This window comes from Nerophis lumbriciformis, linkage group LG08, assembly GCF_033978685.3.
Source record: "Nerophis lumbriciformis linkage group LG08, RoL_Nlum_v2.1, whole genome shotgun sequence".
NCBI lineage: Eukaryota > Metazoa > Chordata > Actinopteri > Syngnathiformes > Syngnathidae > Nerophis > Nerophis lumbriciformis.
In genome coordinates, this window is record NC_084555.2 from 37,109,295 (window position 1) to 37,132,382 (window position 23,088).

General features: G+C 40.5%; 1 protein-coding gene across 2 annotated transcripts in view; it reads left to right on the forward strand.

Moving 5' to 3' along the window:
* The first annotated feature begins 5,750 nt into the window (after positions 1-5,750).
* Positions 5,751-23,088, forward strand: part of lg08h14orf180 (linkage group 08 C14orf180 homolog) — a 44,292-nt gene continuing 26,954 nt past the window's right edge. For both annotated transcript variants that reach the window (XM_061968826.2, XM_061968827.2), the window contains exons 1-6: positions 5,751-6,119; positions 6,459-6,489; positions 15,000-15,086; positions 16,965-17,085; positions 22,576-22,606; positions 22,682-22,790. In XM_061968826.2, coding sequence (XP_061824810.1) covers positions 5,967-6,119; positions 6,459-6,489; positions 15,000-15,086; positions 16,965-17,085; positions 22,576-22,606; positions 22,682-22,790 — 532 coding nt within the window. In that variant the 5' untranslated portion in view covers positions 5,751-5,966. The remainder of the gene's footprint in view (positions 6,120-6,458; positions 6,490-14,999; positions 15,087-16,964; positions 17,086-22,575; positions 22,607-22,681; positions 22,791-23,088) is intronic.

Genomic DNA, 23,088 nt, shown 5'->3' on the forward strand with positions numbered 1-23,088 from the left:
TCACACTCCTCAGCCTTCCCGGTAAGGTCTATTCAGGTGTACTGGAGAGGAGGCTACGCCGGATAGTCGAACCTCGGATTCAGGAGGAACAGTGTGGTTTTCGTCCTGGTCGTGGAACTGTGGACCAGCTCTATACTCTCGGCAGGGTCCTTGAGGGTGCATGGGAGTTTTCCCAACCAGTCTACATGTGTTTTGTGGACTTGGAGAAGGCATTCGACCGTGTCTCTCGGGAATTCCTGTGGGGAGTGCTCAGAGAGTACGGGGTATCGGACTGTCTGATTGTGGCAGTCCGCTCCCTGTATGATCAGTGCCAGAGCTTGGTCCGCATTGCCGGTAGTAAGTCGGACACGTTTCCAGTGAGGGTTGGACTCCGCCAAGGCTGCCCTTTGTCACCGATTCTGTTCATAACTTTTATGGACAGAATTTCTAGGCGCAGTCATGGCGTTGAGGGGATCTGGTTTGGTGGCTGCAGGATTAGGTCTCTGCTTTTTGCAGATGATGTGGTCCTGATGGCTTCATCTGGCCAGGATCTTCAGTTCTCACTGGATCGGTTCGCAGCTGAGTGTGAAGCGACTGGGATGAAAATCAGCACCTCCAAGTCCGAGTCCATGGTTCTCGCCCGGAAAAGGGTGAATTGCCATCTCCGGGTTGGGGAGGAGATCTTGCCCCAAGTGGAGGAGTTCAAGTACCTCGGAGTCTTGTTGACGAGTGAGGGAAGAGTGGATCATGAGATCGACAGGCGGATCGGTGCGGCGTCTTCAGTAATGCGGACGCTGTATCGATCCGTTGTGGTGAAGAAGGAGCTGAGCCGAAAGGCAAAAATCTCAATTTACCGGTCGATCTACGTTCCCATCCTCACCTATGGTCATGAGCTTTGGGTTATGACCGAAAGGACAAGATCACGGGTACAAGCGGCCGAAATGAGTTTCCTCCGCCGGCTGGCGGGGCCTTCCCTTAGAGATAGGGTGAGAAGCTCTGCCATCCGGGAGGAGCTCAAAGTAAAGCCGCTGCTCCTCCACATCGAGAGGAGCCAGATGAGGTGGTTCGGGCATCTGGTTAGGATGCCACCCGAACGCCTCCCTAGGGAGGTGTTTAGGGCACGTCCGACCGGTAGGAGGCCGCGGGGAAGACCCAGGACACGTTGGGAAGACTATGTCTCCCGGCTGGCCTGGGAACGCCTCGGGGTCTCACAGGAAGAGCTGGACGAAGTGTCTGGGGAGAGGGAAGTCTGGGCTTCCCTGCTTAGGCTGCTGCCCCCGCGACCCGACCTCGGATAAGCGGAAGAAGATGGATGGATGGATGGATATGTATGTACTTCGGGGCTAACAACCTTCACTTTACCCGGCAGTGGGTCTTTACAGCTCCGGACTAGAGGGTGAATGACGAGGCTGGCAGTTTGTTGCAACTTTGTGGCTTTATTGGTGTCTTGCACGCAGCCATCCACCAAGCTAGAGCACCTGCACGCACTCACTGTTGCCGTTCCCTCACCTCTCTCGCCCACTCACTCACTGACGTCACTCACCTCACATGCTGTTTAACTTAAATGGCCACACACACACACACACACACACACGCTACTCTCATAACAACTAACAAGACATCATGGCAAAGCCAGAAGTCCAGTTTCTTAACATGGAGACATTCTCACTACTTTTCTTTTGTCGAGCACAAACAAAAGAACATTTTAGTTAAATGTAAGTTGTGTCTTGGATCAAAGATCCCATCTACTTAAAGTTAAAGTGCCAATGATTGTCACACACACACTAGGTGTGGCGAAATTATTTTCTGCATTTGACCCATCACTCTTGATCACCCCCTGGGAGGAGAGGGGAGCAGTGAGCAGCAGCAGTGACCCCGCCCGGGAATACTGCCCAAAACAGCAATTAAAATCTGCTGAAACAGCTACAAAAGCAACATGCTTCGACGAAGCTAGTAAAGAGAGACACAGACTCCGATGCCACTTCAGCTCCACTTAAGGATTTTAACGGAGGGACTGCTAGCCAGGGCAACATTGATAGAGCCATTGCAGTGTATGTGCTAGAAGACATGCAGGCTATTTCTACTGTGGAATCACCCGCTTTCAGGCAGCTAATTAGCATGACATCGGCGTCAAACAGCAAATGGCACGGACAACATGTTCCAAGTACCTGGACAGTGACTACATAAACATGGAAAGCGAGCTAAAGAAAACACTAGAAACTCTGCCTCTGCTCATAGTTCATCATTGAAGGTACACACTCTGTCAATTCTCTTATATACTCTTTCATTCTAGACTTCTAGAGTGTTTGATTATCACATCACTAAATGTATAGACTATAAAGTTCACAAACATAAAGAGGGATCCTAGTGGGCCAGGGCAATCTTTCCTTATCTCTAAACTAAAACTGGGGAAATGTGTAGAGTGTTCTGGGCTTCAGTACAGTGTTGATCTTCAGAATACATGATTTTATTTCCGAATTCCTTGAGAGGAAAAAAAATGCCTGGTTAGGCTTTGTGTATGTCATGTGTGCCTTCCTTAGGTGAAGCCAGGTTTACAGCTGTGTTGTTATTATGCTGTTTGTTACTTATGTATGTTATGTTGCAGCTATTTAAAATAGTTTTGTCAATTTGTTCTGGCCTGAAATAAATTGGCTCTTTGAAACATAGCTTTGTCTTTGTGTGTTGTATGTAGACCACATTGCTTAGCAGAGTTCAGTGATGCAAATGCATGTCAAGTTGATCAACAGATTGTATTATTCTCCAGTGCAATAACAGTACTGAAATGAAGGCTAAAAGAGCATTAATGGGAGCCTTAAAAAAAAAGAAGAAAAAAAGAAGTAATTAAATAGTTACTTTTCACAGTAACGCATTACTTTTTGGTGTAAGTAACTGAGTTACTTTTGAAATAAAGTAACTGGTAACTGTAACTAGTTACTGGTTTTCAGTAACTAACCCAACACTGCATATTTGTACATATCGTACTTGCTGATGCTGTTCTGTTGTTGTTGTTGTTATTGTTGTGTTTGTTGTTGTTGTTGTCCCTCTGTCTTATCTCCTTCTTGTCCCCCTCTGTCTTCCTTTTTTTCTCTTTCTATCCCCTCCTGCTCCAGCCCGGCTGCGCCAAATAATATTATAAATCCATTTAATAATGTCAAATACAAATAAGGCAACAAGAGAAGTATCCCACACTTCTCTTTTGTAAAGTAAATCTGTACAGCTGATATGGACATCTACATCAACAATATGATTTGCCTGAGTAGCTGGACAGGACAAAAAAAAAAAAAAAACGGAAAAAGAAAGAATCAGCAACACCAGGTGTGAGCAATCAGTTGTTATAGTCCACTGGTGATTGCCATCAGGTGCGCTCCAAGCTCCAGCCTTCCTCCAACAACAACCACAAGAGAGAGAGAGAGAGCAGAGCCAGGAAAATCAGACTCGAAGTGTAGGAATGTAACAACAGTCAGGTATAGTATGGTATACTTGTCAAACCCCGCTTTTGTATTTTGGCGTTTGTAGCCTTTTATAGGATGGAAAAAGTCGCAAATAAATGTTTTTTTTTTCTTTTAAATTTTTAAATAATTATAGAAAATTAATTTTATAATTATTTTGAATTAACTTTAGGAGATTGACTCACTATAGAAGTGTTAGCGCACATCCAGTACGTTTACTAACTCGTGACCAGTTAGGATACAATATATGAAAAATAATGCTCTAGCTTCGACTGGTCGTTGATTAGGGGCAAAATCTAACAAATCAGATTTGACAATAAAAATCCATAGTCGAAAACAGCGCCAAACTCTTGTGTTCGTTATATTGTTAGATTTACAATTTTATTATTTGGCTTCTTTATCACTCGAAAAGTAGAGATTGATACTCAAAAAAAAAGCCAAAGAAAAACCCTGAGACAAGTGAATGCATTTGGACAAGTTTCATTCATAATTTCTACCAAGGGTCCACTCACTGTATATGAGTTGTTTACAGTATGTGGTCGTGTACAGCAGGGCTATTCAACTGGCAACCCAGGGGCCAAAACCAGACTGTGAACAACACCAGACAGGCCGGCAGTTTAGTTAAAAAAACTTCTGAAAGACAAATTTTCAAGCACATTTCTAAAAACGGGGCGTTATAGCTCGGTTGGTAGAGCGGCCGTGCCAGCAACTGCAGGTTCGATCCCCGCTTACGCCATCCTAGTCACTGCTGTTGTGTCCTTGGGCAAGACACTTTACCCACCTGCTCCCAGTGCCACCCACACTGGTTTAAATGTAACTTAGATATTGGGTTTCACTATGTAAAGCGCTTTGAGTCACTACAGAAAAGCGCTATATAAATATAATTCACTTCACTTCACTTCACTAAAAACACGAGAGCGCTGTCATATTGACTAGATCTTTGGCAGTAGGTCCTTAGAAACAGTTGATATTCAGGAATATAGAAGATAATAATAATATTGAAGAAATAGGTTCTGCCCTCTGGTTTTTAGCTATCTGGAAATGTGGCCCCCAAAACAATGTAGTCTTTAACTAAGGGTTTTAATAGCTAAATCTGATTTCTTAGATTTTGCACTTTGTCGACGATCAGTGGGAGTTCAATGACTGACGATTCGACAAGGCTGTTGATAGTCGGATCAACTCTTTCGAATAGAATTGTCGACTATTTTAAGGCACTCCCAAACTGTGTACAAGACACTTTCTTGTGCAGTTTACAATTCAATACATTATGCATTCACTTGAAGCCACTGGTTGTCTGTACAACGTGGCATGAACTATGTCGTTGTTTAATAACAATTACAGTACTGTGGTCATGTAATTGCATAACCAGTTGCAAGGCAATCCATAAAATAAAATATTATCGTGATGTCGGTTGATCATGTCAGTTGTTATTAAGCCTTGTAGCAAGTGTTGCATGCCTTTTGTCGTGCATCTCGTTGCATGCCTCATATGTCGTTAACAGACGTGTTCAGCTTGGCTGCTCTGTAATGAGGAGATGGTTCTCCTTAGGACACAAATGATCCCACCTACTACACCAATGGAGTGGCCCCATGCTGTCTGACTCACCTTCACTGTCTGTGCTGCCCACTTCTCAACTACATCTCCATAATCACATGGAGTGTAGGCTCTGGATGCTATCAGTCCACATCAGCACAATTCACACTTCCTGTCTGACCTGCCATCAGATGTTAAACGCTTTCTGATTTTCAGTGGACTTGCATTCACCCCTATTAAAATCCTTTTAGTGCCTAGCTGGGTGCCTCGGACACTAATGGAGACTGACTGTGCTGATTTGCTTTCAGTTATCACGTTCATTTGACCCCGTCTACCTTGTTTGTGTCCACATATAAGACAAGAGAAGTGCTTCTTTCGCAGTCAGCACTACATCTCCAGGCACAGCTTGTTAGCAGAGTGGTGTGCAAAGACTTTAGAGTGCATACGCCTCATGAATATATATTTGTTGTGCCTGCTTGGATTGTGAGGAACACTTTCTCTTTCTCTCTCTTTGTTTCTGATCTCAAAGAAAATGCACACTTTGCGTATTGTGAGTATTGCCATAAGGTGAATATGGAATAAAGTAAAAAGTATACATATAAATTAGGGGCTTAATGCATGCCATAATTACTGCTTATCTAGGTTACTCCTTGCAAGGTTGGAGAAAGAGTGGTTAACATGCACATTAGCAGAGAAGTGATTGGTCCAAAGCTCTGCCACTCACCCGGCAAATACTCTCCACTTCCTCTGTCCTCCTTTCCTGGTGCAGCCTGGAAAGAGGGAGGGGAATGGACCTCTTCAGTGTGAGTCGCCGGAGCTCCCTCAGCCCGCTCCTTACCACCTGTCCTTGACAGGCCATTCTTGTCATTAGTTATTCTTTTTTTTTTGTTGGTTTTGAAGAATCATCTCCCACCGCCTCCATGAGAGTGCTGAAGGAAGCACTGATTTGTCCTGGGTTGCCGGCGCTCTGATGGGAGGCAGTGCCGGCTCTGGCTGGGACTGGGGATGCTGAGCGGGGGGAGGGAGGGCCTGTTTGAGCTGGGACAGCAGCTCCAGCAGCAGGGGGAGTACCAGGCCGCCTTACACTGCTTCCTCAGCTGCCTGCTGGGACTGACACATGTGCAGAGCTTCACCTCTCTGCCCATCTGCCTTCACCAGGTGAGCAACCACATTGTTTCTATGTCCCACATAGTGTTGTGTCCCCACAATTGCATCTGTGTTGCCATATGCAAAACATTGAACATGTATATTGTTTACATTAGCTTTAGCTAAGCACACCAAAAATGGTTATCCTATAAATAGAGATGCGATGTTATTCTGTTTTGTAGCACATGAAGGAATGTCCCTGCTGTCAAAACATAGTTTACTCCAGACCCTATGAAAGTGTGATTGATGATAACCAGACCGAGGATGCTGCTAGGAGATCCAAATAACTTGTTTGACAACTCATGACATCATCCAACCCTTGACTTGTCATTGTTTTTCTGTGCTTTACAGATTGCAGAACTTTTTATCACGGAAAAAAACTGTATCCTTTACAAAAATGAAGTGTCCAATAGAACCTGGTTCCCAACTATTAGTGATTAATTTGCCTGCTCCAGCTTGTTTTTCCTCTGTGTGTAACATGCTTAGCCTAGTCATCCAGTCTTCCGGTGTTAATAATATTTGTAAGAAAAGTAGTTTATTTCACACAATGGAGGATTATCGACTTAGGGGAGCGCTCCACATGCTGTATGAAGATAAAGTTAGCTGCTTACCTACCCCGTGACAGCTAATTCTTCCGGTCGGCTGACTGAGTATTGAAAATAGGGATCGATATCCCTCAATGCCCAACCCTCGTGTCCAATATAGATATCGACAATTCACGCAGTGCAACGTAAACTGAGTTTCCAAGTTCATAACAGCACTTTCATCCGACATAGTGCCACAGTGTTTGTCCAAAGCTCATGCTTTAGTGTAAACAGGATTTGTAGGCTCTTATCGCTGCACAACAGGATACTGGAGTAAACTAATTAACTTGTATCTACACTTGACTAGGTTAACGGGCCTCTGTAAAGTACAACATTATAGGCCAAAGGGATAACAGAGAGGTGTTGGGTGTCAGTGTATATTTCCCTCTCCCTGTCATTGAGACACACCTCCTCTAAACTTACAAGCTCAGGTTATCGACAAGAACTAGTCTCTATACCCCTCACTGACCATTGTTTAAATGGCAAGCAATGAGTGTGCAACATTATCCACTTATCTCGTAAGGCAGGGTTACAGGCTGAGTTGTATTTTTACATACAGCATTAATATTCATTGTAACATGTTCATTTAGCAGCTTCAACAATATAAATTATTTTATATTTAAACTGATTTTTTTTTTTAGCTTATTTCACTATCTTTTGTAGCAGTCATCTGCTCTGGGGTAGGACGTTAAAGGCCCACCTAGTAACAGGAAATGATAGCACAGAGAAAAATCAATGGCGGTCTAGCAAAATTCACTCATCGAAGCAAATGCATCAGTACTGTGTACCCTTCAGAGTGGGTGTGCAATATTGACTGCTTTAGACTTGATGTACTGTGTTGCTATCAGTGCAATGAACTTTTGGCTGCTTAGTGTTGACTGATACATTTCCTGGAAAGCGTATCAGATTAACAAAATGCACATGAGATGTGCTAAATGGAGTTGTCAATGTTATTAAGGGATTCTCTTGGTGATAGCACAGTGAAATCAGTGAATTGTGTGAAGTTGTTATTGTGATCCAGTGAGGATAAAAATAGTTAGGAGAGGAAGTTCTCTGACCTATGATGTTGGCTACACCCCAAATCCGGTATTCCCACTGGTCTGCCACATACTAAGGGTTTGGTCCACTAAGATCCTAAATAACAAAAGCTAAATAGAATGTGCAAAGGAAAACATTGCACACACTATTAGTAAGCGTGTTGTGGGTGATACAGCCCTTGTAGTGTAATGGTACACATTTCTGCTCTTCATGGCAAGGTGCGGAGGTTTGATTCCCAGCCTGGTTTGCGTCAAGAAGGACGTAAACATTAAGCCAAAACCATTCATGCGATTGACTCGCTGTGGTGACTGACAGGGAAAAGCCGAAAGTGGAAGTGGGTGATGTACTAAGACTGCTTGCGCAATTGAACGAGTGCAAAAGTGTGGCACTTTCCTAAATTGGGGGTTTTGCATCGGCTGTAAGCATTGACACAGTTATTTCTCTCCACATCCACACCATCATGCTTTAGCTCTTGGTGTTATTGCCAAGTTGTTAATCTTGTTTTCTGGGCTATAAAGGAGCTTTGACAATGTGAGCTAGACTAAAGGTGCCCAAAGTGGGGGCCTGCGAGACAATTTTGGTCTGCCGAGTTGTTTTATTTTGGCCCGCCACCGGGTGTTTCCTAAATGCAATATATATCATACTGACCTCATTCAAGCTCACACAATTATTAATGGCATTTTTGTAAGGCTAACTAGTGCCATCTATCGAGCGTGATGATCTCATCTACCTTATATATGGGGTATTGGTGCTCAATTTCTCACGTGTTTAACATCACTGTGTTTGATTTATTCTTTTTGGAGTCTACTGGCTCAAAATCTGCCCCTAAATTATTGGGCTTTTAGGTCTGCTGTTTTTATTTCTGGCAGTTCAAAATACAAACCCCGTTTCCATATGAGTTGGGAAATTGTGTTGGATGTAAATATAAACGGAATACAATGATTTGCAAATCCTTTTCAACCCATATTCAATTGATTGCACTACAAAGACAAGATAGTTGATGTTCAAACTCATAAACTTATATTTTTTTTGCAAATAATAATTAACTTAGAATTTCATGGCTGCAACACGTGCCAAAGTAGTTGGGAAAGGGCATGTTCACCCCTGTGTTACATGGCCTTTCCTTTTAACAACATTCAGTAAACGTTTGGGAACTGAGGAGACACATTTTTTAAGCTTCTCGGGTGGAATTCTTTCCCATTCTTGCTTGATGTACAGCTTAAGTTGTTCAACAGTCCGGGGGTCTCCGTTGTGGTATTTTAGGCTTCATAATGCGCCACACATTTTCAATGGGAGACAGGTCTGGACTACAGGCAGGCCAGTCTAGTACCCGCACTCTTTTACTAGGAAACCACGTTGATGTAACACGTGGCTTGGTATTGTCTTGCTGAAATAAGCAGGGCCGTCCATGGTAACGTTGCTTGGATGGCAACATATGTTGCTCCAAAACCTGTATGTACCTTTCAGCATTAATGGCGCCTTCACAGATGTGTAAGTTACTCATGTCTTTGGCACTAATACATTCCCATACCATCACAGATGCTGGCTTTTCAACATTGCGCCTATAACAATCCGGATGGTTATTTTCCTCTTTGGTCCGGAGGACACGACGTCCACAGTTTACAAAAACAATTTGAAATGTTGACTCGTCAGACCACAGAACACTTTTCCACTTTGTATCAGTCCATTTTAGATGAGCTCAGGCCCAGCGAAGCCGACTACGTTTCTGGGTGTTGTTGATAAACGGTTTTCGCCTTGCATAGGAGAGTTTTAACTTGCACTTACAGATGTAGCGACCAACTGTAGTTACCGACAGTGGGTTTCTGAAGTGTTCCTGAGCCCATGTGGTGATATCCTTTACACACTGATGTCGCTTGTTGATGCAGTACAGCCTGAGGGATTGAAGGTCACGAGCTTAGCTGCTTACGTGCAGTGATTTCTCCAGATTGTCTGAACCCTTTGATGATATTACGGACCGTAGATGGTGAAATCCCTAAATTCCTTGCAATAGCTGGTTGAGAAAGGTTTTTCTTAAACTGTTCAACAATTTGCTCACGCATTTGTTGACAAAGTGGTGACCCTCGCCCCATCCTTGTTTGTGAATGACTGAGCATTTCATGGAATCTACTTTTATACCCAATCATGGCACCCACCTGTTCCCAATTTGCCTGTTCACCTGTGGGATGTTCCAAATAAGTGTTTGATGAGCATTCCTCAACTTTATCAGTATTTATTGCCACCTTTCACAACTTCTTTGTCACGTGTTGCTGGCATCAAATTCTAAAGTTAATGATTATTTGCAAAAAAAAAAAAAGTTTATCAGTTGGAACATTAAATATGTTGTCTTTGTAGCATATTCAACTGAATATGGGTTGAAAAGGATTTGCAAATCATTGTATTCCGTTTATATTTACAACTAACACAATTTCCCAACTCATATGGAAACGGGGTTTGTATGTCAACACGCACACAAATTATCCTCTGTCTTTATTGTCAGGTCATTTCACAGATTGCCTCCTTCTCGCCAAAAAGCCAGCAGCCATTCATTCATAACTGTGCCAGTAGATTAGCTTTGCGTGCACTACTAATAATTGCACATGTTTAAGTACATGCAAACATTTATTATACTATAAGACACATCTACTAAGAGCCAAAATACCAAGTGTTAAATAGCATGCACAAACTAAAACATTGTGCGTTCGATTAGTAGGCGTGCTGCAGGTGATCTGCTCACAAGTACAACTGTGGTGCACACTGCCCTATTTAAATTAGGTTGTTGTGCGTAGTTTTTGGTGTAGTGTCAGCATGGAGATACTCATTTCTCCTTCATATTCATGTACACCAACAAATGGTGTTTTGCTATGTTGTGGAACATGCAGCAAACAACTATGATCTGTACCACCTTTTCTAGACTATTAGAAACTCCAACATAATCTACTTTTTAGCACACTAAACACAAAAAAAAATGTATGTTGAAATAAATTGTTTCAAAAAGGATTTCTTTAGATTTTTTTTGTCGCTGCTTGCTCTACATGTGTCCTCAAGTCCTGCATCATCTTTGAGATGGAATTTCTGAATAGACAATGTGTCTGATATTTTTTATTTGTGACAGACACACAATGTGACTATGGTCGACATGCGCACAAGTGATTCTCTCCATCATCCGTCATAGCAGTGATTGCCTGCTTCTGACCGCGGCACAGCCATTTGTGCGAAACAATGTGAGTTTGAACGCGCATTCCAAACGTGCTAAATATAGATGCAAACCCGCGCCTGCAAAACTGCTTTAGGTTTGATAAATCACATTGCAAGCACTAAATGAGTATATAATTGATTGATGATTATATTTGCAACTTCTGGTTGCACACTTGGCCCACGCTCAAGCACTTGGCGGGAAAAAAGGTGTATTTATGGCGGACTGCCTCTACAGGTGATCTTACGATTTTCCTTGCAAACAGGCAAGTATGTCTGATGGAAAGCACTCAAAAGTAAGGCTGCATTTATCAAACTGTGCTAGCTGGATGCTAATGTACATTGGCTATACCATATACATGCTACTGGTTAGCATTAGCGAATTTACATGGCGATTTCAACTCCTCCAAATTTGTTCATGAACACTACAACTATGATCCACGTTACAATCAAACAGCTGATGTGTAATAACTACAATAATTGCAGTATAAACACTCAGTAGGGCTCAACAAAAGACAAATGGGACATATGAAACTTAATGGCTAAGAGTAGAACGGCAACACACTGAGGATAAAGAAATAAATGCATACTTGAAAAGGAGACTCATAAGTGGAAAAAAAACTAAATATGACTGGACAACAACATTATCATTATCAGCTCACTGTTAAATGTTTGATATGTAATAGAAAGAGACTCTACTACCCCATGAATATACACAAAAGTATTGAAAATCGACTTTGAGGTACCAAAAATTGGTATTTTATCGGTTCAAATGTGGAAGGTATCCATCCCTATTTATCTGTGACCCAGCAAGTTAGTGTAATATGGTGAATGATGTCCATAGGCATAAAGGAACTTAACATGCATATTTTTCATGTAAATGCAAGTCATGTTGTGGCGTATAAAAATCATAAAGATACTTTTGGAACTAACTATATTTAGCTACTTCAGTAACATCACGTCACGTTGGTGAGCAAATATTAAACATTGTTTTGCACGTGAGAGATTCAGTTTTAAATAGGGTGTTTGGACAGCCAGGACTGTGTTTATTTTAGGCGCTCAGTGTCTCTGCTGCTCCTTAAATTCACCTGACAAGCATCATCGGTGTCATTTCACAGTGGGCCAAGTACAATGGAGTGTTTCTGACAGAGTGAGCTGGCGCTATTAATAAAGGTGCTTTTAATAGAAAGGCTTTTCACAAACATATAATATATAATATTATCAATAATACAATTTAAAAAATATATATGTATGGAACTTTAGTATAGTGTGTAAGATACTAAATACACTCAAGAAAAACTTTTTCTATGGACACAAAAGGAATAATTTGTTCAAATTGTGTTCATGAAATCTGTGTTTTTGCCAAGATAATCCATCCATTTGGCACTGGACTTTTTCATTAATGTACATTCAATTGATAACACCACTATAGTGTACTGGACAGTATCCCTTTATGTTTTTTAGTCTTGACTAAATTAATAGAATTACACTGTGCATTGGTATTTACCCTGAAAAAGGAGATGTGAGAATTTAAGATTCAAGACCGTTTATCACTCACATTCATTATTAAAGAGCACTATGATGATTTCAGTCTACATTCAAAACACTTCCTTGTGGTCTAGATAATATGTATGGGATATCCTATGTACATTTCTTGTACATGTTGTGTAAATGTTGCTCCACAGTCATTTTTATAAGCAGTTTTTTGAGTCTGTCTGCAAATTGTTCGTTTGTAGATGTGTTCCCAGATTGCAAATGAACCAACACCCTGCCCCCTCCAAAAATATTTCCAAAAGATACACTGTTTAAACATATACCTTGAAGTCATTTTTTCCAGACAATTTCGAAATCAAATTTCATAAACATTATATAGCTTCACCCGCCCCCAACATTAGGCAGACCCTGGTTTCCGACCCTCACAAATAAGCTGCTTTTAGCAGCATTTATGTCATTTCATATTGCATGTGGGTTTTTATTATACACATGCCTAGATTAGATTATAATATTACAAACCCCGTTTCCATATGAGTTGGGAAATTGTGTTAGATGTAAATATAAACGGAATACAATGATTTGCAAATCATTTTCAACCCATATTCAGTTGAATATGCTACAAAGACAACATATTTGATGTTCAAACTGATAAACTTTTTTTTTTTTGCAAATAATCATTAACTTTAGAATTTGATGCCAGCAACACGTGACAAAGAAGTTGGGAAAGGTGGCAATAAATACTGATAAAGTTGAGGAATGCTCATCAAACACTTTTTTGGAACATCCCACAGGTGAACAGGCAAATTGGGAACAGGTGGGTGCTATGATTGGGTATAAAGAAAAGTAGATTCCATGAAATGCACAGTCATACACAAACAAGGATTGGGCGAGGGTCACCACTTTGTCAACAAATGCGTGAGCAAATTGTTGAACAGTTTAAGAAAAACCTTTCTCAACCAGCTATTGCAAGTAATTTAGGGATTTCACCATCTACGGTCCGTAATATCATCAAAGGGTTCAGAGAAACTGGAGAAATCACTGCACGTAAGCAGCTAAGCCCGTGACCTTTGATCCTTCAGGCTTTACTGCATCAACAAGCGACATCAGTGTGTAAAGGATATCACCACATGGGCTCAGGAACACTTCAGAAACCCACTGTTAGTAAATACAGTTGGTCGCTACATCTGTAAGTGCAAGTTAAAACTCTCCTATGCAAGGCGGAAACCGTTTATCAACAACACCCAGAAACGCCGTCGGCTTCGCTGGGCCTGAGCTCATCTAAGATGGACTGATAAAAAGTGGAAAAGTGTTCTGTGGCCTGACGAGTCCACATTTCAAATTGTTTTTGGAAACTGTGGACGTTGTGTCCTCCGGACCAAAGAGGGAAAGAACCATCCGGATTGTTATAGGCGCAAAGTTGAAAAGCCAGCATCTGTGATGGTATGGGGGTGTATTAGTGCCCAAGACATGGGTAACTTACACATCTGTGAAGGCGCCATTAATGCTGAAAGGTACATACAGGTTTTGGAGCAACATATGTTGCCATCCAAGCAACGTTACCATGGACGCCCCTGCTTATTTCAGCAAGACAATGCCAAGCCACGTGTTACATCAACGTGGCTTCATAATAAAAGAGTGCGGGTACTAGACTGGCCTGCCTGTAGTCCAGACCTGTCTCCCATTGAAAATGTGTGGTGCATTATGACGCCTAAAATACCACAACGGAGACCCCCAGATTGTTGAACAACTTAAGCTGTACATCAAGCAAGAATGGGAAAGAATTCCACCTGAGAAGCTTAAAAAATGTGTCTCCTCAGTTCCCAAACGTTTACTGAGTGTTGTTAAAAGGAAAGGCCATGTAACACAGTGGTGAACATGCCCTTTCCCAACTACTTTGTCACGTGTTGCAGCCATGAAATTCTAAGTTAATTATTATTTACAAAAAAAAAATAAAGTTTATGAGTTTGAACATCAAATATCTTGTCTTTGTAGTGCATTCAATTGAATATGGGTTGAAAAGGATTTGCAAATCATTTTATTCCGTTTATATTTACATCCAACACAATTTCCCAACTCATATGGAAACGGGGTTTTTACTTTAATCTACTCTTATTGTCTTTCCCCATGGCCTGAAACACAGGAAGAGGAGCTTAATGTCCAAATAAGTACGTCCACCTCGCTGTGATGTCACCAGGTAACCAGACTGAAAAAAAAGCTGTGAACAGAGGCATCTAAGCAAGCTCACGCCCAAATGCATGAACCTTATGAATTGATGCTTTGGCATTGTTGAACACAAGTATCCAACACTGTAATAATATTTATAGGTCATAAAAGACGAAAACCATCACAGTCCCCTTTTAAGCTGTTAAGGCGAGAGTGGGGGGCTTGGTTTCCTGAGCCTCTGTAGTCTATCATAAAAAGTCATTCTGCCAACATTTACTACATGCACATCCCTGAAGGTCATTCTTAAGGCGGGTGTCGAGCCGAATAAACAGAGTTGAGTTGCGCGACAAGGCTGTTTTTAACTTCAACAATTGACTAATCCCAGTGAACAAGTGAGTGATCCTTCACCCATATACAACAGATGGGAAGGCCCTCCAGTTCATCCAGGCTGAAAAAATGTTCTACGAGGTGGCACTGATCGAGCTCACAGCGCTGCACGGGAGAACAGGCAAGTTCAACAAGCATTATGATAACCTGTGTATAGAAGTGCTTGTACTATTATGACATGTTCATTTCCATTTTTCTGATTGTGAGAAGAAAGAACTATTTTTGTTCACTTGGCTGTAATGTTTGACACATGTTGAGCACGTGACGCTTGTAGTAACACTGAGCAATGTCAACAGTTACAAGTACTCTCACAGTGTTGTTATTATAACAAAGTGCATGTTTTTCTTGACTGTGTTCTCATGGGTGCTTGAAATACCTGACTTAAGGGTTTCAAAGGTGCTTGAAATTAATGCTTAAAAGCGCTAATTCTCATATAATAAATGATATAAAAAATAAAATCCTGGAAAACGTTGTTGGACACAGGAGGGCTTTAGGGGCAAAATGCATGTTTGCATTTTTGCTGTTCTTTATTTATTTCGCACTGTTGACATCATTTTTTGGACAGCACGGTGGCAGAGGGGTTAGTGCATGTGCCTCACAATACGAAGGTTCTGAGTAGTCCTGGGTTCAATCCCGGGCTCGGGATCTTTCTGTGTGGAGTTTGCAAGATCTCCCCGGGTACTCCGGCTTCCTCCCACTGCCAAAGACATGCACCTGGGGATAGGTTGATTGGCAACACTAAATGGTCTCTAGTGTGTGAATGTGAGTGTGAATGTTGTCTGTCTATCTGTGTTGGCCCTGTGATGAGGTGGCGACTTGTCCAGGGTGTACCCCGCTTTCCGCCCGAATGCAGCTGAGATAGGCTCCCGCACCCCCCGCGACCCCAAAAAAGGAACAAGCGGTAGAAAATGGATGGATGGATGGACATGCTTTTTCTGGAACTCCTTAATTATATGCAAAACAAGTACTTGCATTATGACTGTGACATTGTCTTTTTGTGTTGATATCCTTCATTATCCTTATTTCCTGCTGGCCCCACTATGGACTGGACTCTTACTATTATGTTGGATCCACTATGGACTGGACTCTCACAATATTATGTCAGACCCACTCGACATCCATTGCATTCGGTCTCCCCTAGAGGGGGGGGGGTTACCCATAAATGCGGTCCTCTACAAGGTTTCTCATAGTCATTCACATCGACGTCCCACTGGGGTGAGTTTTTCCTTGCCCTTATGTGGGCTCTGTACCCAGGATGTCGTTGTGGCTTGTGCAGCCCTTTGAGACACTTGTGATTTAGGGCTAAATAAATAAACATTGATTGATTGATTGATATATTGTTAAACTGTTTATTGATACAAGTATTGTTTTTGTGTGCCTGTCCTTTGTTTTTTTAGAAAATGAATGGCAAAAAATACTAGAAGGTCAAAAATGTCATGATCAACAAGTTGGAGTAAAAAGTATTTGTACCGGCATAATAAACACAACCGTTGAAAGAAACCTGTCTTGAACTTGTTACCTCTTCTTTGTGACTCTGTGTTTTGTTTACCTGCCACGATCACCTGTCCATGCCGTATTATTTGCATCTTACTTGTGCTGTTTGTGAATTCTTTCAAATACATTTGTAGTCACTAGCTACCTTCTCTAATGTGGGATACAGGTGCAGCCCATTTTTACGAGTGCAGTGCGTGACTGTATATTTGCTTTGTCACCTTGCACACACGTGCCAGTGACAGTGTTCTAGTGGGCGTTGCAAGTGTGTTGTTTGACCCCTTTTATCTGCTCTCTGCAACCTGTATCACTGACTTGTCTCTAGTTCTCAGTTCACTCTCATAGTTCTCAGAAGTGCCAGATAGGCAGGCATTTTTGGGGTTGTTTTGTTAACCCCTAGAGGGGTGCTGAGAGTGAGACGTATCGTCAGGACCCAGAGGGGTTTGATAGCCTTGAGTGGTTTTCTGGCAGGCTGACTGCGATCCCATGCCCTGTGTTTGCGTAACAGAGCCCCAGGAGGAGCCTTTGCTGGGTTCTGCAGGATGGACGACCCCAGAGGAGCTCTCAGAGCAGGCCTCCCAGGCTCAGCACCTCGAGCGGCTGGCCCAGCTGTGCATCATGAGCAAACAGTAGGTAAAACTTACAGTGTGTGGGATTTAATGTGCAGTACAGTATGTGCTTAGTAGGCTTATCAGGAGGTAATTTATGCTCGTGTAAAGTTTGTTTTATGGCGCCTGTACCATTGGATAATATGTTGAACAAAGTTTATGTATGTGTGGTCTTTTTCTTTCATGTATTTTTATTATTACGTTGTTAAGCTTAAAGGGGACCTATGATGATTTTAATCTAAATTTAAAACACTTCCTTGTGTTCCAGATAATATGTATTGGATATGCTTTGGTGTAAAAATTTGCTCCACAGTCGCTTTTAAAACATTTTTTTTTAATCTGTCTGCAAGATTGTGAAAGCATTCCCAGATTGCAAATTAAAAACCGCGGCCCGCCCCCTCCACAAGTATCAAAATGTATATTTTAAATATGTACACTGTTTAAATATATATTTAGATGTCATCACTGCTGTTTTTTTCCAGACACAGTTAAAAATAAACTTTATATAGATTCACCCGGTCACAGCATTAGGTTCACCTGCACACTCGCTGATCGAATCAGACCTGCATAAAAATAACTGCTTTTAGCAGCATTTATGTCACTGCATGTTGTACATTAGTGTTAATGCGCACATGCCAATATTAGATAAAAATAATACGTTTATCCTATTTTATTTTGCGTTTCCTCATGGCCTGAAGTTTAGGGGAATGAGCTCCTCCCCCTCTGACTGAGAGCTTGACTGAAAGGGGAACTGCACTTTTTTTCACAATCATGAGAGACAAGAACTCATATGTCTTTTTTATTTGTTTTTATTTTAGAGATGATAAAAAACGCGGCTAATGGGAGTCACCAATAGCCTTCAAAGCCCTCGAAATCAACTTCAAAACCCTCCATCAACGTTTTGTATACACACTGCAAGTCTGTATGTATATATATATATATATATATATATATATATATATATATATATATATAATGTAGTAACAGACAGAGCTTATTTCCTATGCGCATTTATTTCCGTTTCAGCAGTTTGTTTTCCAATCGTAACAGACAACAAAGACAACTAATTTTAGACAAATGAGGATTTACAACCTTTTCTTTTTGAAGCTAAATATACGGAGGATGAACTCCTGCTTATAGAAGCTAGCACAAAGAAGAGGATGAAACGTTGGAGCAGACAAAAGCCGAGAGAGTGAGGTCGGCGTGACACTGATGCTGTAAATATTTCGACATAAATGAAATAAACCGGAAAAAACATCCCCAACCAGCTGGACCAAACGTACAAATGTTCATCGAGTAAGACACTTTAATAATGCTAATTATACAAGCAGCATGTCATGGTTGTTATTACAACCACAGTCAGTCGAGCTAGCTGTGTACAAACAAAAAATGAAATGTGAGCTAATACTTTACAGATACTGTAATATGAAACTTCATGTTTTTCAGTCAGTACAGATTGGTGTCCTATGACATTGTGTTGTGCATTACAAACTCAGCTGATGTAGAGGCTAGCTTATCTCTTGCCATAGCTATCTTTTACGGCTAATACCGAAGCATGCCGATGTGTTAGTATGCTGTAGAAATAGTTCCTCAGTGTTCGCTCTTACAATAATAATGCCGCTACAACTTGGTTATTATACAGATTACAAAACGTAAATGAAGTATTGTTGGCAGTATTTGAATGCATTTTTAAAGTGATTTAGAGGTAAAAATGATTGCTCCCATTAGCTGCATTGCTAGCCACCTAGAACGAGCAATTTTTACAAGTTAGAATGCAAAAAAACCCAAAACCTTTTGTCTTCTTGTCTCTCATAAGGATTGTAAAAGATAGGCAAAATTACGAAAAAAGTGCAGTTCCCCTTTAATGTGTAAATAAGTACGTCCACCTCGCTGTGACGTCACAACGTAGCCAGACTGCAAAACCCTGCAAACAAAAGTATCCAAAACTGTGTCAAGCATCCAACATTGTAACAACATATATAAGTCAGAAAATATTTAATTCTTCGTAGGTCTCCGTTAACAAAAAAAATAAATATTGAACAACAATGAAGTTTGGGGATTTAACATGATTTTTTGCATTGTCAAAAAGAATAATATTAGTACTAATCCTAAAAAATTTGAAATATACATTTTTATTTGGATATTTTTTACATTGGATACACTTTTCCTTCATGTCCATCTTTATTCATAATTTTTTTAGGGTGAATTTAAATGTCTTCACTTTTTATTGAGTGTTCTTCACTTCCAAACTTTTTCCATGGCGATACTTGTTTTCGTGTCAATACATCTTTGTTTTGCTCGAGTTGAACTTCTGAATACATGTAAAGAAATGGGACACCACTCTATGTAAGTGAAGTAACACCTTCAAAGGATCTGGTGTCTCCTTGTATGTGTGTGTGTGTGTGTGTGTGTGTGTGTGTGTGTGTGTGTGTGTGTGTGTGTGTGTGTGTGTGTGTGTGTGTGTGTGTGTGTGTGTGTGTGTGCCGCAAAAAAGAGCTGACAAAATAAAAGTTAAAAGACGAGATTTTAGGAAAAAAATACTAAAAACTAGTGAAATTATCTGTCCATGCACCTAGTTAATTTTACTTGATAAGACATCCTAACTTAAGAGTGGTACATCTAAAAATTAGCAGGATTTTAAAGGTAGAAAATAAGTATTTTATTCTGAAAACAAGCATTATTCAACTTGCAGTTGTTAAATTAAGCATCCTCGGGAGGTTGCAGAATCTTTAAACAACATTTTATATGCGGAGAAAACCAAAATATCTTTGAATTCTATTAGTATCTATTGAATATCTATTTTCTCAACTTTAACATTTTTAAACTAGACTGGACAAAATATAATGACTAATGCCAAAATCAAGATTATAATGTAAAGTCAATTATCAAAAATAAGTACATAGCTCTTAAAACTAGGGACATTTTTAGAAATAGAATGTTAATTTTTGGCAATTGTCAAATCATTTGCTGTGTTTGTGTGCGCATGCGTGTGTCTTGGTTATAATTTTTTAGGTTAGACCAGAAAGTGTCAATACGTGGACCTTGGGGTTTGTTTTACCGGAATGCAAAGGATTTGGACCAGACATGGCGTGAAGTTAAATACATGATTTAATAATAAATCATAAAAAGTATAAACAAAAGGCACACACAAGGCGGGGAACAAACTTGGCTAATAAAACAAAACGCGCACAAAGGCAGAACTATGGGGACAAAAAAGAACAAACAAAAGGCGCTCACAGCGGAGGTACAAAACAGTGGCTTGAATAAACAAAAAAACTTACGAGGCAAGAAAAGAGCAGCATGAACTATGACCTGGACAGAGTAAGCAGCGTGTCAAGAGTGCAGAGCATGAATGTGATGTCGCCAGGCCGACTGCAACAGAAAATGACAGGCTTAAATAGTCATGTGGTGATTGAAAACAGGTGCGTGAGTTCAAATGAATCAGGTGCGTGAGTCCAAGGCGTGACACAGGTGACACTAATGGCTGTCAAGGTAACAAACAAACAAGGAAGTGCAACCAGGCCAAAAAACAAACTGCACATGGCCAAACAAAAACATGATCAACAGACATGACAGAAAGACTAGTGGGTTTACTGCATTGTGTACATAAAAATATGCATATAAATATAAATATACAGTACATATACAGTGCAGCCTCCGTTTTTGTACATTTCCACTGTAGTATAAAAGAAACAGTGGTTAAAGTTGTGTGTGCAAGTACCCTGGAGGATGAAGTTTTGGGTACAAGTATTAACATCCTTTAAATAAGATCCTGTTTTCTGGAAAAAAAAACTAAAAACAACCAGAGGACTCATGCCTTCATCAGTCTTTCAGCGATGTGGTAGAAAGTCCCTTTCAGGTCTTCTCTGATCAGGTGTCCCCTAAGAGGGCCCTTTTAAACAGGCAAAGCGACACCGGGGCATTACTTATTGAAGGGACATGTGGCTTTGGGACGGCGAGTCTGACATTCTGTCACACTAAACAGAGCTTGCTCTACATGTTTACTCAACACGGGAGGGTGACGGACGTCCACGCCTGACTTTCCTGCTCACCTGCGAGAGAAACAGCTGTATGCTCTCATATCTCCTGTGATGTGTTTACATAGATTAACACAAGGCAGACAGGACGGGCGGACACGTGCCAGTAAGCCTGCAATAGCACTAGCATCTCCACTTCCTTCTAGTGCTTCCCGTGTGTCATCACAGCTTTTCGAAGTCGGTGTCATTGTTGCCCCCCTACCCGCACCCCACGGGCAATGAAACAGATGAGCTCCCCTGACAACCAGCACTTGACCCACATTGCACTTCCTTGTCCCACATACAGTACATGAAATATACATAGGCAGGAAGTGATTTGGTTTAGGTATTGCTTTTGTTACGTTTGCAAATGTATTATTGTATCCCACTCAGGGCCGTCCTCCTTATATACAGATCCCACGATCTGTCGGGGGTGGGGGGAGCACAGGCCATTTTACCTGTGTATTAGGAATGTTTCTACATTTATCTTTTAAAAATGTTAAATTTCTATTTTGCAGTACAAAAAAAATGGTAGGGAAAAAACTAAACGTGCATCAAATTAAATTCAAGTTTGATTAAAAATAATACAATTTCTTTCTGTAATACAAACATTTTTTTTTCCGATTAGGTTGTATTCTGTTAATTTTTATTTATTTTTTGTTCGCTTCTTGAATCCAGACGAGTCTCTCTGTATGAAACTTTACCCCCTTTTAATAATAAAGATGGATAGATTGTGCTCACTCACCTATTGATTGTGTAGGTGACAAACGTTTAAGCTAGAGATGTCCGATAATATCGGCCTGCCGATATTATCGGCCGATAAATGCGTTAAAATGTAATATCGGAAATTATCGGTATCATTTTTTTTATTATCGGTATCGTTTTTTTTATTTTATTTTTTTTATTAAATCAACATAAAAAACACAAGATACACTTACAATTAGTGCACCAACCCAAAAAACCTCCCTCCCCCATTTACACTCATTCACACAAAAGGGTTGTTTCTTTATGTTATTAATATTCTGGTTCCTACATTATATATCAATATATATCAATACAGTCTGCAAGGGATACAGTCCGTAAGCACACATGATTGTGCGTGCTGCTGTTCCACTAATAGTACTAACATTTAACAGTTAATTTTACTCATTTTCATTAATTACTAGTTTCTATGTAACTGTTTTTCTATTGTTTTACTTTTTTTTTTATTCAAGAAAATGTTTTTAATTTATTTATCTTATTTTATAAATGTTTTAAAAAAGTACCTTATCTTCGCCATACCTGGTTGTCCAAATTAGGCATAATAATGTGTTAATTCCACGACTGTATGTATCGGTTGATATCGGTATCGGTTGATATCAGTATCGGTAATTAAAGAGTTGGGTAATATCGGAATATCGGATATCGGCAAAAAGCCATTATCAGACATCCCTAGTTTAAGCCTTGGCAGAGGTCCGCTCTCTTACATGTGTTTTTTTCTCCATTTTTCTTCCAGGCCTCATCTTGCGCTAGAGTACAGTGGTAAGGTACGTATACATTTCCATTGCTTTCTCAATGTTGATAATCAATCAGACATTTGGTAACCTTAATTCGTCTGTCAGGCTACGAAGATCCACCAAAAGACCTTTGGTAATGACCATCCGATTACTGCCAGAAGCCTGGAGCTCATGGCCACAGTCTATGCTGAGATTGGCAAGACTGAATATTCAGGTATGTCGTACTCAGAATGATAATAAACAACTTTCTTTTCGTAATACACTTATGCCTCAGTTTTTGTTAGTAATGCGTTAAGAAATTTTGCACAAAATCGGAATCGTACAAAAACCAAAGGAACCACAAGAAATAATGGAAATTCAATTAAGCCGTTACAGATACTCAAAAATGTTAACAAAGCACACATTTTATAGAGAATATGCATTCGTTTTACAAACCCCGTTTCCATATGAGTTGGGAAATTGTGTTAGATGTAAATATAAACGGAATACAATGATTTGCAAATCCTTTTCAA